A 13466-nucleotide genomic window follows, 5' to 3' on the forward strand; every position below is an offset into this window, starting at 1 on the left:
CCAGACTAGTTTCGACCTTTATTGAGGTCTCTTCAGTGGGAGCCAGGCCCAGAGGCAGAGATACAAGATAGAAGCAATGGCAGGTCATCTTTACCTATAGGAGTTGCCAAACGGTGTGCCACCTTTTTATTAAATTACTCTGGATTTAGAGAAAGATGTTGAAAGTTTATTTTTCACTTGGTTAGACTATAATAAATTTAGTTTAATCCTTTATCCAAGTGTGTGCAAACAAAGTTTGTGTCTGAAAGTATCTTCAGGACTAGGGTAAAGTGGTACCTCTGCGCCTGGCTCCCACTGAAGAGACCTCAATAAAGGTCGAAACTAGTCTGAGTAGTGGCCCTTCCCTTAATGCATAACATTATACATATCCGCAAGGAGATGTGTTTTGCATTATGGGAGATACTGAGATAAGAGAGTGTTGGTAACTTGCTCCACCTTTGCAAGGAGTTGCCCGGTGTTGTACCACTTTACCCCAGTCCTGAAGATACTTTCAGGTGCAAACTTTGTTTGCACACACTTGGATAAAGGATTAAACTAAATTTATTATAGTCTAACCAAGTGAAAAATAAACTTTCAAAAACAGGAGAATACCTTTCTACCCTATCCTCAGTGTGATATTGTTTATCAGTTTTTGGTATTAAAACTGTCATCTGCTAGTCTAGATGTTCTGAATCTGATATGAGATTTCATTTTTTTGATCCTCTTCTTATGCTTGGAATTATTTATTTATCCAATTGGTAAATATAAAATGGAATCTAGACATTAGACAACCCTATCTCACATAGTTTTCATCTCAGACCATTTTAATGTTATTTGCTGTGCAGTAACAAGCTTTTCCTTTCATTGTACATTTATTCTTTGTTATTATCTTTTGTCATTGATCTTATTTATTTCCATAAAGTATCTCTATCAATACTGTCCAAAGCTCTGGCAAAATCTAAAATGTAGGTATAATGCAGTTCTGATAGTTTGTTTAGTTATATTCCTTAAAGTAAAAATGTGATATACTGTACTTCTATTTGTTCTAAAGCTGACTTTCTCATTCCTTCAGAATAGTGTCTTACGAGTCAATGAGCCAAGGCTAAGTTATTATTATTACGTGAAACCTTCAAGGAGTCCAGAGACTCAAGGAATGGCACCTACTCTACAAACTCTGTCTCCACCACTTAATCCACCAACTACAGTGAACCACATCATCTACACCAATGCCCACCACTAGTATTTTCGCAGACATTCACAAACATCCATGGCCACGGCAGGATTCGAACCCACAGCCTTTTGGCTGGAGAGCGAATACGCTAACCACTTGGCCAACCAGGCTGGCCTGGGTTGATTAAGTTGACCAAGACAGTCTGCCAAATCATTGCTGATGGCATAGTCATGTCAGTCACTATTCAGACTATTCTGAAGGACAGTTGTTGTTATGTTCCATGGAGTCGTTTTCGACTCCTGGTAATTCTATGAACATACATTCTCTATTCAGATCTGTCCCTGGCCATATCTTTCAGAATTTCCAAGCACATTACAGTTGCTTCTTTAACTCCATCCACCCATCTAATTCTTGGTCTTCCTCTTCTCCTGCTTCCATCAACTTTAGCAAGCATCATCATCTTCTCCAAACTATCATTTGCTTGCATAATATGTCCGAAGTATGACAATTTTTGCTTGATGATAATAGCTTCGAGGGAGCAATCTGGCTTTATTCTGTCTATCACTGATTTATTGATTTGCTTTGCAGATGTATTCTTAGTAAGCATCTCCAAACCCATAATTCAAATGCATCTATCTTCCTTCTTTCACTCTTTCTCAGGGTCCAACTTTCACATCCATACAGTACCACAGGGAATATCATTGCTTTCACGATTCTGATTTTTGTTGCGACGCTAATATCTTAACTTTGAAGATCTTGCTTAAATTTGTCATTGCTTTCTTTCCGAGTAATAATCTTCTTCTAATCTCTTCAGTACAATAACCATCTTTATCAATTCGGGATCCTAGGAGCACAAAATTGTTAACTGCTTTCATTTTATCTCCATCTACTTCAAAATCATTAAGTTCACATGTTACCATAACTTTTGTCTTTTTGAGATTAAGTTTAAAACCATATTTAACACTTCTTTAATTTCATAATAAGTTCCTCCAAATCTTCTTTGCATTCTGCTAGCAAGGTGGTATCATCTGCATACCTCAAATTATTAATATTTCTTCCACCCATTTTAATTCTAACCGAAGACTCCTCCAGCCCTGCCATTCTTAAAATGTATTTACTGTACAAGTTAAACAGGTACGGAGAGAAAATACATCCTTGTTGCACCGCTTTACCTGTAGTGAAATATCCAGTTTCTTCAAGGTCTGTTAGGACAGTAGCTTCTTGTTCATAATAAAGATTCCTCAGAATGATAATGAAATGCTCTGGTACTCCCATTGTTCTTAACACATTCCACAGTTTCACATGATCTACAGAGTCAAAAGCCTTGCTATAGACAAGGAAACAAAGGTAGGCATTCTTTTGATGTTCCTGTGCTCTTTCTATTATCCATCTCACATTGGCGATTCGATCTCTTGTTCCTCTGCCTTTTCGAAATCCTGCCTGTTCATCTGGCATTTCTCTCTTCATGAATGGTTCTAGTCTTTTCTGAATGATCTTAAGTAAGACTTTACTTGCATGAGAAATCAGTGATATAGTTCTGTAATTTTTGCACTCTCTTGCATCGCCTTTCTTCAATAAAGGTATATAAACTGATTTTTTCCATTCCCTAGTAGTTGTGATCATGTAGTTGTGATCCAAATTCGCTGACATAGAGCTGTTCAAATTTTAATTGCCTCTTCTCCCAGGGCTTTGAGCAGCTGAATAGGTATTCCATCTCCTCCTGGTGCTTTCTTAGTGGATAGCTGTTGCAATGTTCACCTCACTTCACTCTCCAGTGGTACTGGCTCCTGTGTATAATCCTGCTCTTCAGATTTCTCAGTAATTTTGCAGTTCTTTCTGTAAAGGGTTTCTGTATACTCTTTCCATCTTTCTTTGATGTTTGCAGCTTCTGTAAGATATCCTTTGTGTTTACTTTTCAATATTGTCACCTTGGCACTAAACTTCCCTGTTAGTGCCCTGATCTTTTTGAAAAGATCTCTTGTTTTGGTCTTCTATTCGTTGGCATTCCTGGTTAAAGTATTTTTCCTTGTCTCTTTTGGCTTGTCGTTGAAACTCTGCATTCAAATTACGTACTCCCTGCAACAGTTATGGGGATTATTATATTTTTTCTAATTATTTGTACAATTAAGGGGAAAAAATAATAAAGCCAAAGTTAATATGCTTATATTTTTGTATCATTACAGTTCCATGATTCTGAAGATGCAAAAAAGGCATTAGAACAGCTAAATGGATTTGAACTAGCAGGGCGACCAATGAAAGTAGGCCATGTAACGGAGAGAACTGATCTTGCTCAGGCTCCATCCTTCTTAGATAGTGATGAACTCGATCGTAGTGGTATTGATCTTGGTGCTACTGGAAGATTGCAGTTAATGGCTAAGTTAGCTGAAGGTATGCATTTTCCAAATTGCTTAAGTTGTTGACTTTCTTAGAAGTATTTAAATTTACATTTAGATTTTCTTTTTTTCTCCATAAAAAACTTACTATAACAAACATTTGTTTATAACTTTGTGTGTGTTTGGTAGCATGCTACTGAGCATGAATGGCTAAGTATTAATGCTTAAATGAATTTGAAATGGAATAGAGTTTGGATGCTGCTTGTTATGTTCATCACTGCAGGGATATTAAATACTGGAACCTAATAACAGACACTATTCAGTATGCAGAGAATTTACAGACACAGTTTCCAGTTAATCATTACATAGAATTCATGATTGTATAGCTGCATTATTTTGTTTGGCTTTTCTATTTAAGAATTTACTAATCATATTTTAAAACTTACATCAGATATTTGTATTGCATTAAGTATTTATTGAAGATATAAAGATTGATGTGAAAAAATCTGCAGCAAATTTTAGTGAAATATATAATTATTTTCATTATTAATGGAAATGATATTAATATGGAGAAATCTTACTTAATTTAATCTTTAAATTTATTCCAGCTTATTTTTACATTATTTTAAACAATAATATACACATGTTAGGAATTAAGACCATGACATAGTGGTAAATGTCTGCCATACCCTCTCTCCTCTGATGCCCCTTGAAATCACCATTAACCCTGATGTCAGCTATCAGTGATAACTAAAGATAGGAACTTGTTATCCAACAATCTTCCAAAAGTTAAGGCTAGAAGAGTTCCATGTTCCACCTACTCCCTTTGGCAATAAAAGACATAAGAGGATTTATTATATTTTTTAAAACTTGAGATTTGAAAAAAAATCGTCTAATTTAATTTAATTATCAAGAGGAAAATATTTATAAAAATTACTTTATAAGACTACATCTGATGCCAGATTGAACTTTGAATATATTATAATTTGTACATGGTTTGTGCATATTAAAATTAATTAGAAGACATCCTCACATTTGGCCAAGCATGTATAGTCACTTTTGAAGAGAGAAGTATATATAGAACTGTATAGTAATGACATTTAGAAAATGGCTTGGAGGAATTGCCATGGTTTTCAGAAACTGTAAAGGATATTGGTAACCAGTGCATTGAAAATGGTGAAAAGGGTGTTTAAGAGGAATTAGTATAGAGCAGCATTCTCGCTCTTATGCGGATAAATCAGGTGGGAATTAAATGGATAAATCTTAACGTTAATAAGCAAGAACTGCATAAGAAGAAAATGTGGAAGAAATATAAGGAGAAACGTGAAGATTGAAGTCAAGAGAGATTACAAAGCAGGATAGAAGAGTGATAGCATAGTAAGAAAGGAAAAATCAGATTATGAGAGGAAATTAGATGGACAGACCAAAGGGAATCTAAAAGAATTCATTCACATTGTGGCAGGTAAAAGGAAGAAAATTAAAGAAAGATAACAAACAAATGCACATGATAAGATGACATCAGGGGAAGAAATAGTTCAGTCACTGAGCGAATATTATTCCAGGGTATCATCCAGTTAGGGTTTACACAGTGGCTGATTTGATGGGAATAGATGTGATAATAGAGATTAAACTGAAGATACTTGGAATATTCAAAATCTGAATGTTGCTGGAGCAGTGGGATTACAAGGGAAATCTTAGCATCAGTTTAAAGGTTTGATTCAAATTTTGTAATGAGTGGATATGAAACATTAGTAAACAACATGGTTTTGAGTGAGGGGGGGGGGGGGGAGCTTGCCTTAGTGAGTTACTCCATTCCTACAACAAATTTATGTGAGGAAAATTGTTACATAATGATAGTGCTAGTATTTTTGACCTCATTTAATAGGATATCAAACAGAAGGCTATTACATAAAGTGGGACAAATGGAGTGGATAAAATCTCTTGAAATAGATATGAGGATGGCTGGTAGACAAACATCAAAGAGTAGTATATAGCAGAGTTAAGTCCAGGAGAATGCAGATGATAATGGGTGTGTCACAGGAGTGTGCTTGGACTGAAGCTGCTTTTTTTTATTATTTATTTATTTTTATGTAGTTCCTATCCATGAAAGATTATTAGTAAACCTATAGTACATTTGTGCTGTCTGCTGGCTAATATTGGGAATGATATCATCGTCAAATTCCTGATATGTACCCTCAAGAGGTTGGTTAGAATCTATGAAACAATGGTCCTCCCAATACTCCTCTATGGAAGTGAATGCTGGAATCTCAAAAAGGCTGAAGAGAAAAAATTATTAGTTACTGAAATGGCTAAGAAGATTACTTGGAGTATCTCTGCTGGATCGACTAAGAAACGAAGACATAAGGAAATGACTAAAACAAGAAATAACAATAATAGACAAAATCTAAGAAAGAAGACTGCGATGGTTTGGCCATGTTACCAGAATGGGAACAGAAAGATTACCATCTAAAGCCCTGAATACAATGATGGAAGGTAAAAGATCCAAAGGACGGCCCAGAATTAGATGGATAGACAAAATAAAAGAGGACCTGAAAACCAAATCACAACAAGCGACACCAAACTGGACAGAATTGTTCGGACTCTCCCGGGACAGGCAGAAGTGGAAAGAGTTCATTCGGCCTCATCATCATCCACATAGATGATGGATGAGAGAAGAAGACCCCTCAAGAGGTGCATAGGATATTATGAGAGTATTACATGAAAAGTTTACATTGTTAACTTCATATCAACGATTTCCTTCAGATTAGTTAGTTATCTTTCAGGACTCTAATATTGTCAGAACTTATATTTTGATAATCTAAGGAACTTTTTAATGTATCAATCTAGCTAGATTTTAGGCTTCCTTTTATTTATTTTTTTTTTTCCCTGACATACTGGTGAAAAGGGGGGGGGGGCTTATTTTGCTAATCTTCTCTCCCATTCTGTTGAAGTGACCATATCACCTGAGATTAGCTCTGTTGACACATTCCTGAATGCCATCTCTTCATTCACTTAATTGTTCTCAGAACTCACATAACTGTGGTCTCCAGTTTTTCAAGAAGTTTTATTTTTCTAACACAGTCTCAGATCTATCTATAAGTTAAAATTAGCTTGAGCATTGTCTTGTATATAGCTAGTTTAGTGTTTCACTAATTTCTTTCTAATTTTACATATATTTGTTCAGTTTGACTCCCTACCATACCAGTTTTGCTAATTTTAATGTCTGTTTCCATATTTAATTTACCATATCAGTTAAAAAGTGTGTCTAAATTTAGGCTGAAATATTTTACTTTTAAAAAACATGCAGTTAATGTCTTCAATATTCCTGCCTATTTTCATAGTCTTTCTTTTTATTATTGATTTACATACCAAATTTATTATCATCATCAAATTCCTGACATGTACCCTCAAGGGGCACATGATAGTACCACATGAAAAAAATTACTTCTGTCAAAAAAAATCTGTCATCTTGTACCATCATTTTACATTGTGGTTTAAGCCAATAAGAGTAAAATTTGGTTTGGCTAAATCCCAATTGCCAGCTCATCCTCGTTCATTCATTATCCAGGTAGATATCTAACAGGATGCACCATGAGAAGGTGAGGATTGGACATTAGGTCAGAAGCCCCCTTTTGGTTCTCCACATTTCCTTTAGAGGCTACTTGGAGGTCTCCTCTCAGTTATACAGCTTTGATTCTTGACCTTTTATTACTGTAGTTATTCAATGTTGTTAGAGAATCTTGCAGACTTTTACTGCATTTATCTCATCTGCATAAAGTAAAGAGCTCAAGTTGATATCCCCAGATTTTATATCAGGCGTAATGCCACTTTCCTCCATAATGTGATCCATATAGATGATGAATAAAAGTGGAGATTACATATATGCTTGTCACACACCTTATTTAACATCAAATCATCTTCCTGTACCTCAGTTCTAACTGCTGACTTACAGCTCAAATATAGGCTATGCATTGTTCATTATAATGGACTGTTTATATCATATAATTGTAACATTTGAACAATTTTTCTCTCAGCACCTTGCCATATGCCTTTTCCCAATCTACAAATATTAAACAGATTCTTGTTGTGTTCCTGTGATTTTTCCATTAGCTGTCTTAATGTGAAAATTTGATCCTGACAACCTTTGTTTGGCCTGAACCCAGCTTGTTCTTCTCCATGCCTTTCCTTCTTGGGAAACATACTAAGAAAATTCCTCTGTAAATCTCGTGTTCAGTTTTATTTCACTTTTTGTAGATGAGTACATCTGAATTTCACTGTATGGCCAGGTCTTCTGAAATATGCACCATAAAACTTTATACCTCCATATTTGAACATTTCTGATCAGTTATCATCTACTTCAGCTGCCTTTCCACATTTCAGGTTTCTGATGGCTTTTTCTAACTCAAGTATTAATGTGTGCTCCAAGTTGCATTCCTCTTGAATGCTGACTTATTTGCCAGGACTGTCAATATGCTTTGTTTTCTTGAATGGCTCTTTAAATTCCTGATTCACCATGAAGTTCTTATTGTTCTATTCTTGCAGACAACCTCATTGTACCTCTCTGGCTCACTAATGAACATTTTCTTCAGGGTTTGCCACTAAAGCTTCAAGGTTTAGTTCTTGTGTTCAGATTCTTTCATTTTTTCTTGAATATTGTTTGTGTATTTGCTAGAGTTCACCTCTGAATGCTGCTCGACTGATTATTTTTAAAACTTTCTTACATGCTTGTCTTTGCAATATGATATTCAGTTTTATCCTTCTGAAAACTGAATGATTACTTCCTAAAGTCTCACTATGTTACTGTTGATAATGAAGATATCATTATCAACAGTAACATAGTCAATGAAACTTTAGTTTTTATATCTTCTCTCTATGTGAATTTGTACACATCTTTATGTTGGAAATGATATTAGTAGTGACTAGTCCATGTCTTGAACAGAAATTTAGTAAGGACTTACCATTATTATTAGTTAGCTTGGCACTTTTCTCCAAATTTTCCCAAACATTTCTTTGTCTGGTAATGATTTCCTTCTCTGCTGTTTAGATCTCCAACAAGGACTAACTTTTTCTTTGTCAGCTGTCTTCTCTGATGCTTGAAAATATCCTCCACTTCTTCTTTGAACCATCTGTGGGACCATAGACACAAATAAATCATTCTCCAATTTCCCATTCTGATAATTTGCTCACATCACTCTGTTTGATATTACATACCATTCAAGAAGATTTTCCTTAATGTTGAATAGTATAGCCGCTTTTCTTTTCCATGAAATTATTGCCTGAATATGACATCTTGTATTGGTTTCTTAGAATGTCATCTGTTTTTATGTTCTTTGTTTTGGGAACACTATTATGTTGATCTGGTACTTATTCAGTTCTTCTGCTAGTTCCATTTATTTTCCACTGATGCTTCATATGTTTCTAGTCTTGAGTGGTACTGATGTTAAGATGGAGTTTGTTCCAGTAGCTGAATTTTTACTGTTTGCTCTGGTTCCCAGACAAAAGCAACATGGAGAGGCTTGTTTATCTGGGTGATACCACAGCCTGAATGAAATTCCATCATGTTGTGCCATCATTTTATTTTGATTTAAGCCATTAAGAATATAATTTGGTCAGCTAAATCCAAAATTTCCAGCCCAACCTCATTCATTCAGTTTCCAGATAGATACATACTAATGGAGTCCACCAGGAGGTGAGGATTGGACATGAAATCCCAGTTAGTTCTCCACATTCTTTTAACGGCTACATGTAAGTCTCCTCCCAATTATTCAACTAAGACTCTTAAGCAATCCCTGGGAATAATTTAAGGAGAATGTGTATTATCATCATATTTTTCATTTGTGTCTTCTAATAGCAGTTAAAGGCAAAATACTGCATCCAGCTTTCCATTCATCAGTACTTTACTGCAGAGTCCATTAAGGTTAGTACCAGAACCTTGGGAGAAGCTAGATTTCCACTGCAAGAAAGAAGAAAAAAGGGAAGACCACCTATAGCTCTCTGGTACTCTAATGGCATTGAGGAAAGAGTAGAAGTGAAGGTGAATGAAAGAACAGACTGATCTGTAGATAATATACCAGAGATTTATTACCTGAAGTAAGATGAAGTCCAGCACTGAGTACTTCAGTTTCACGACTTTTGTACCCATTAGAGCAAGTCCTCCTGAGGATATGGAGAATTTCCTGAAATTTTCCAAGTCAGAAGAATAGAAGTAAAGATAAGTGTATAAGTGGACTGAACTCCTACAAGAAATTTAAATATCTTGGCTACAGATTGATTGTAGTGGAAAGCTGTTGTTTATGGTAGCCTCAAACTACCTTAGGTAAACAATGGTGAAAAAACTTTTGTATCTACATGGACTGATACAATAGTATCAGTCCATGTAGATCTTTGTTTTCTCTTGATTTTTTCCTTTGCCATTCTGTGTGAGAATACACCTCTCAAACATTCTTAAATACTAATTGATGTCAAGTTTTTTGTAATTTATTGATTTCTTATCTGATTGCTCCTCTGATTTTCTTCAAGCTTTCATATCTGAAGTCTTTAGGCCCAGATCCATAAGTTAAAATGGTGTAAACAGCTCCCAACCATAGCACTTTGCTTAGTCTGCTATCTATTTCCATATTTAATTTCCCATAGGTTCTCCATTGAAAGTACAGTTGATATTTTCTATGTTACTATTTTCATAGCTCTCATCCCTTTATTTCTGATTTTTATACCAGATTTGTTACAATGGTTATTCAATTTAATATAGAGTCCTGATTACTTGGAATAGTCTCTGTTCATATTATCATCATCTGCTTGAAGCAATGAGCCTGAATTTTATAATGACAATTTTAATGTAATGTTTAATGCCACTTTCCTTCATAATATGATCGTGTAGATGATGAATAACATTAAAGATAGGATCTTATTCTTCATTTTATTTAAAATCATCTTGCTTCTGCAGTTTTAACTACTGACTTACAATTTAATTATAGGGTACATATTGCTGAATAATGTTCTTTTAGTCCCTTATCAACATAATTTTCTTATATTTTTTGTTTAAAAAATTAATAAACAAATAAAATGAATGATCATGACCTAGACATCCAGAATCATTCATTCTTCCAAGGTTGTGCATACCCACCACAGGATTCCCCCCATTTCCAGATGTCTGCTGGTTGCAATGAATTGTAAACACAGCATCAGAATGTTGGAGCACCAGCATTGGTGGTCTGGATAAAGGGAAAATACAAAAGAAATTAAATGAGAGGAAAAGCATAAGCTGAGTGAATATACACAAGGCAACCTATGTGGTTAGTGAATTTCTATTTCACATATTCATAACTTAATACAGATGTGTGCCCACAGTTCAGCTTCAGTAGTCATTAGTGTGGATTATTTTTTCTCCAGGTACTCCAGTATCTCCCTCACAAGCATAAAACTGACCTTGCACATATTTTATAGTAATTATGTGTACATCCAGGTATACATATAAATTTTGATAATTTATGGAGTTCATGCTCTTGCCATCCTAGATGGACTTGTCTCCTAGTTATTTGGTTATTTTACATTTATGGCCAAAGCAACTCGGGCTATGAAGCCCATGTTACATCTGTTAATTGTGCGCATGTTTTTATGGCCAGTTTGTCTTTTTTGCAGAACAAAGTTTCCTGGTGGAAGGCTGATAATAGTAATTAAATATTCTATCTTTTTATTTGCATTTAAAAATATGCTACTGATAACCTTAGTTTAACCTAAATCCAACTTGTTCTTCCCAGTTTCTGTTCAAGTTTTTTTTCTTAGCCTTTTCTCACATATGCTTATAAAAATCTTACCCTGGAATACGTAGTAGATAAAAGCTTCTGTTATTTATAGATTCAGTTTTATTTCTCTTTTATAAATGGGTTCTATACAAGCTCAACTTGAGTCATCCAGTATTAGATCTCTGAGGAGTCCTTCTGACTTATGCAGTATATCCATTGTAAAATGTTTAAACCATCATATTTAACATTTTCTAGTGAAATGTATCCTCCTGTGCTGAAATGTACAATATCTGCTGGATATTTTCTATATACTGTTCTGTCTCTCATTTAATAATTTGTCAACATAACTACTCCAGACATCCAGAAAATCCTTATCCATTTTTATATCACCTTTATCTTTTTTGATGATTATCTTAGAAATGGACAATGTCTTTTTCATTTCTGAGTTTTTTCAATAGCCTTAAGGGAATTCCATTTAAGGGAATATTGATGATCAGTGAGGTGATATCAAAGCTACCCAAAATATCTGTATCATCTAATGTTGGATTCTCAATAAAAGTTTTAAAATGGATAGATATTTTATATATCAGAAGTGGTATGACCAGTTAGGAGGCTTAGAAAGCTTATTGTTTTGCTATTTATAGCTTGAGGAATCTGTAGTATCTACTGCAGGCCTTGGGGAGGGGTGGGGGGGGATTGGGTTTATGTATTTTTCGTAATCTGTATATCTAGTGAGACACGAATAGAAGGTTTATTTTCCTAATTTATTTATTTTGTTTTATTTTATTTATTTATTATTATTATTATATATCTGGTTGGCCAAGTGGTTAGCATTTCCACTTTCCAGCCAAAAGGCTGTGGGTTCAAATCCCGCAATGAGCATGGATGTTTGTGATTGTCTATACTAGTGGTGGTGGTTGGCGTTGGTGTAAATGATGATTGCAATTGGAGAATTTGGTGGAGACAGAGTTGTAGAGTAGGTGCCTTCCCTCAATGAGTCATTGGACTCCCTGGAGGTGTCACGTAATAATAATAATATTTATTTATTTTATTTTATTTTTATTTTTTTTCAGGAGGCTAGGAAGAAAATTTGTTGAGCAGATTTTTCAATTTCTTGATCTGAGATTTGGTTGAATTGTAATCTATAGGTGGAACGGTCTGAGAATGATGTCCATTTTTCTATTGTATTCGCTGGTATTGAGAATAATAGTATCACTTTCCTTATTGGCTCTGTTGATGACTATACCACTATCTTTGCATAGTTTCTTGAGGGCACTGAGTTTGCAATTGACAAGATGATAAATTTCTTTTAGGAGACAAAGAATAAGAAAGCATGCTGGCAACATCAAGCCTAATATTGTTAGCTATTTCTGGAGCTGAGTTATGGATGGCACATTCAGTGTTGAACATATGGTCTAGTGCTGGTACCTGCTTCAGAGCAACAGCAAAATTATGGTCAAGACTAAAAGGCACTGATGGTAGCGTCGCTAAGCCTTTTGACAACATGTTAACTGTTGTATGAAGAGGTTGAACTAGAAATACAGGTTTAGAGTGCAAAAGACTGTTGTACTTCTTGATGTTTATTTTTTATTTTTAAGAATTCTTTCTGATATTTCAGAGACCTCTGTTCAAAGAAAATGGTATACAGTTCAGTGTTCAGAATATCTGTTTGATATCCTCTATCTGTTTATAAATTTTGTGCTTCCAAGAGAAATATCCAGAATTCGAAAAAAGTTTCTTCCTTGCCTGAAATCGAAAAAAAAAAAAAAACCATTCAGTTCTTATCTCTTCCCCACCCATCCCAGCACTTACAGTAGATGCTATAATCCCCATGCTATAAATTAACAAAAGAGTTAGCAAGCTATCTTATCCCTTCATTGGTCATACCAATTAATATAATAAAAAAAAACTTTTTTTTTATATTAATTTTTTGAAAATTTCTATTAAGAATTTAACTTTAAAAATAATGCAGATATTTTGGTTAGTTTTTGATATCACCTCACTGTTCACCAATATTCCCTTAAATGACACCTTATCACTTATAAAAAAATGTTTTTTCCTCTTGATATTAATGATCTCTTTTCCTTGCTGTCCATTCTGGATATTTCTCTTGGAAGCACAAAAGATTTATAAACAGATAGAGGACACGTCTATGGATTAACCTCTCTTTAACTCTCGAAAGCTAAAATCAGGGTTAGCTTTTCACTTCTCAAGAACGAACCATGTCACAGAGTGGGATAG

At 34.7% G+C, this 13466-nt stretch overlaps 1 protein-coding gene across 2 annotated transcripts in view; it reads left to right on the forward strand.

The window, feature by feature from the left end:
• Positions 1 to 13466, forward strand: part of LOC150103094 (RNA-binding protein 39-like) — a 356476-nt gene that overhangs the window by 285852 nt on the left and 57158 nt on the right. For both annotated transcript variants that reach the window (XM_090397583.1, XM_090397584.1), the window contains exon 13: positions 3334 to 3538. In XM_090397583.1, the coding sequence (XP_090253709.1) occupies positions 3334 to 3538 (205 nt within the window). The remainder of the gene's footprint in view (positions 1 to 3333; positions 3539 to 13466) is intronic.

The sequence above is a fragment of the Typopeltis vanoorti genome, chromosome 9, assembly GCF_054136105.1.
Source record: "Typopeltis vanoorti isolate ZY-2024b chromosome 9, IOZ_Tvanoo_1.0, whole genome shotgun sequence".
Classification (NCBI taxonomy): Eukaryota; Metazoa; Arthropoda; class Arachnida; order Uropygi; family Thelyphonidae; genus Typopeltis; species Typopeltis vanoorti.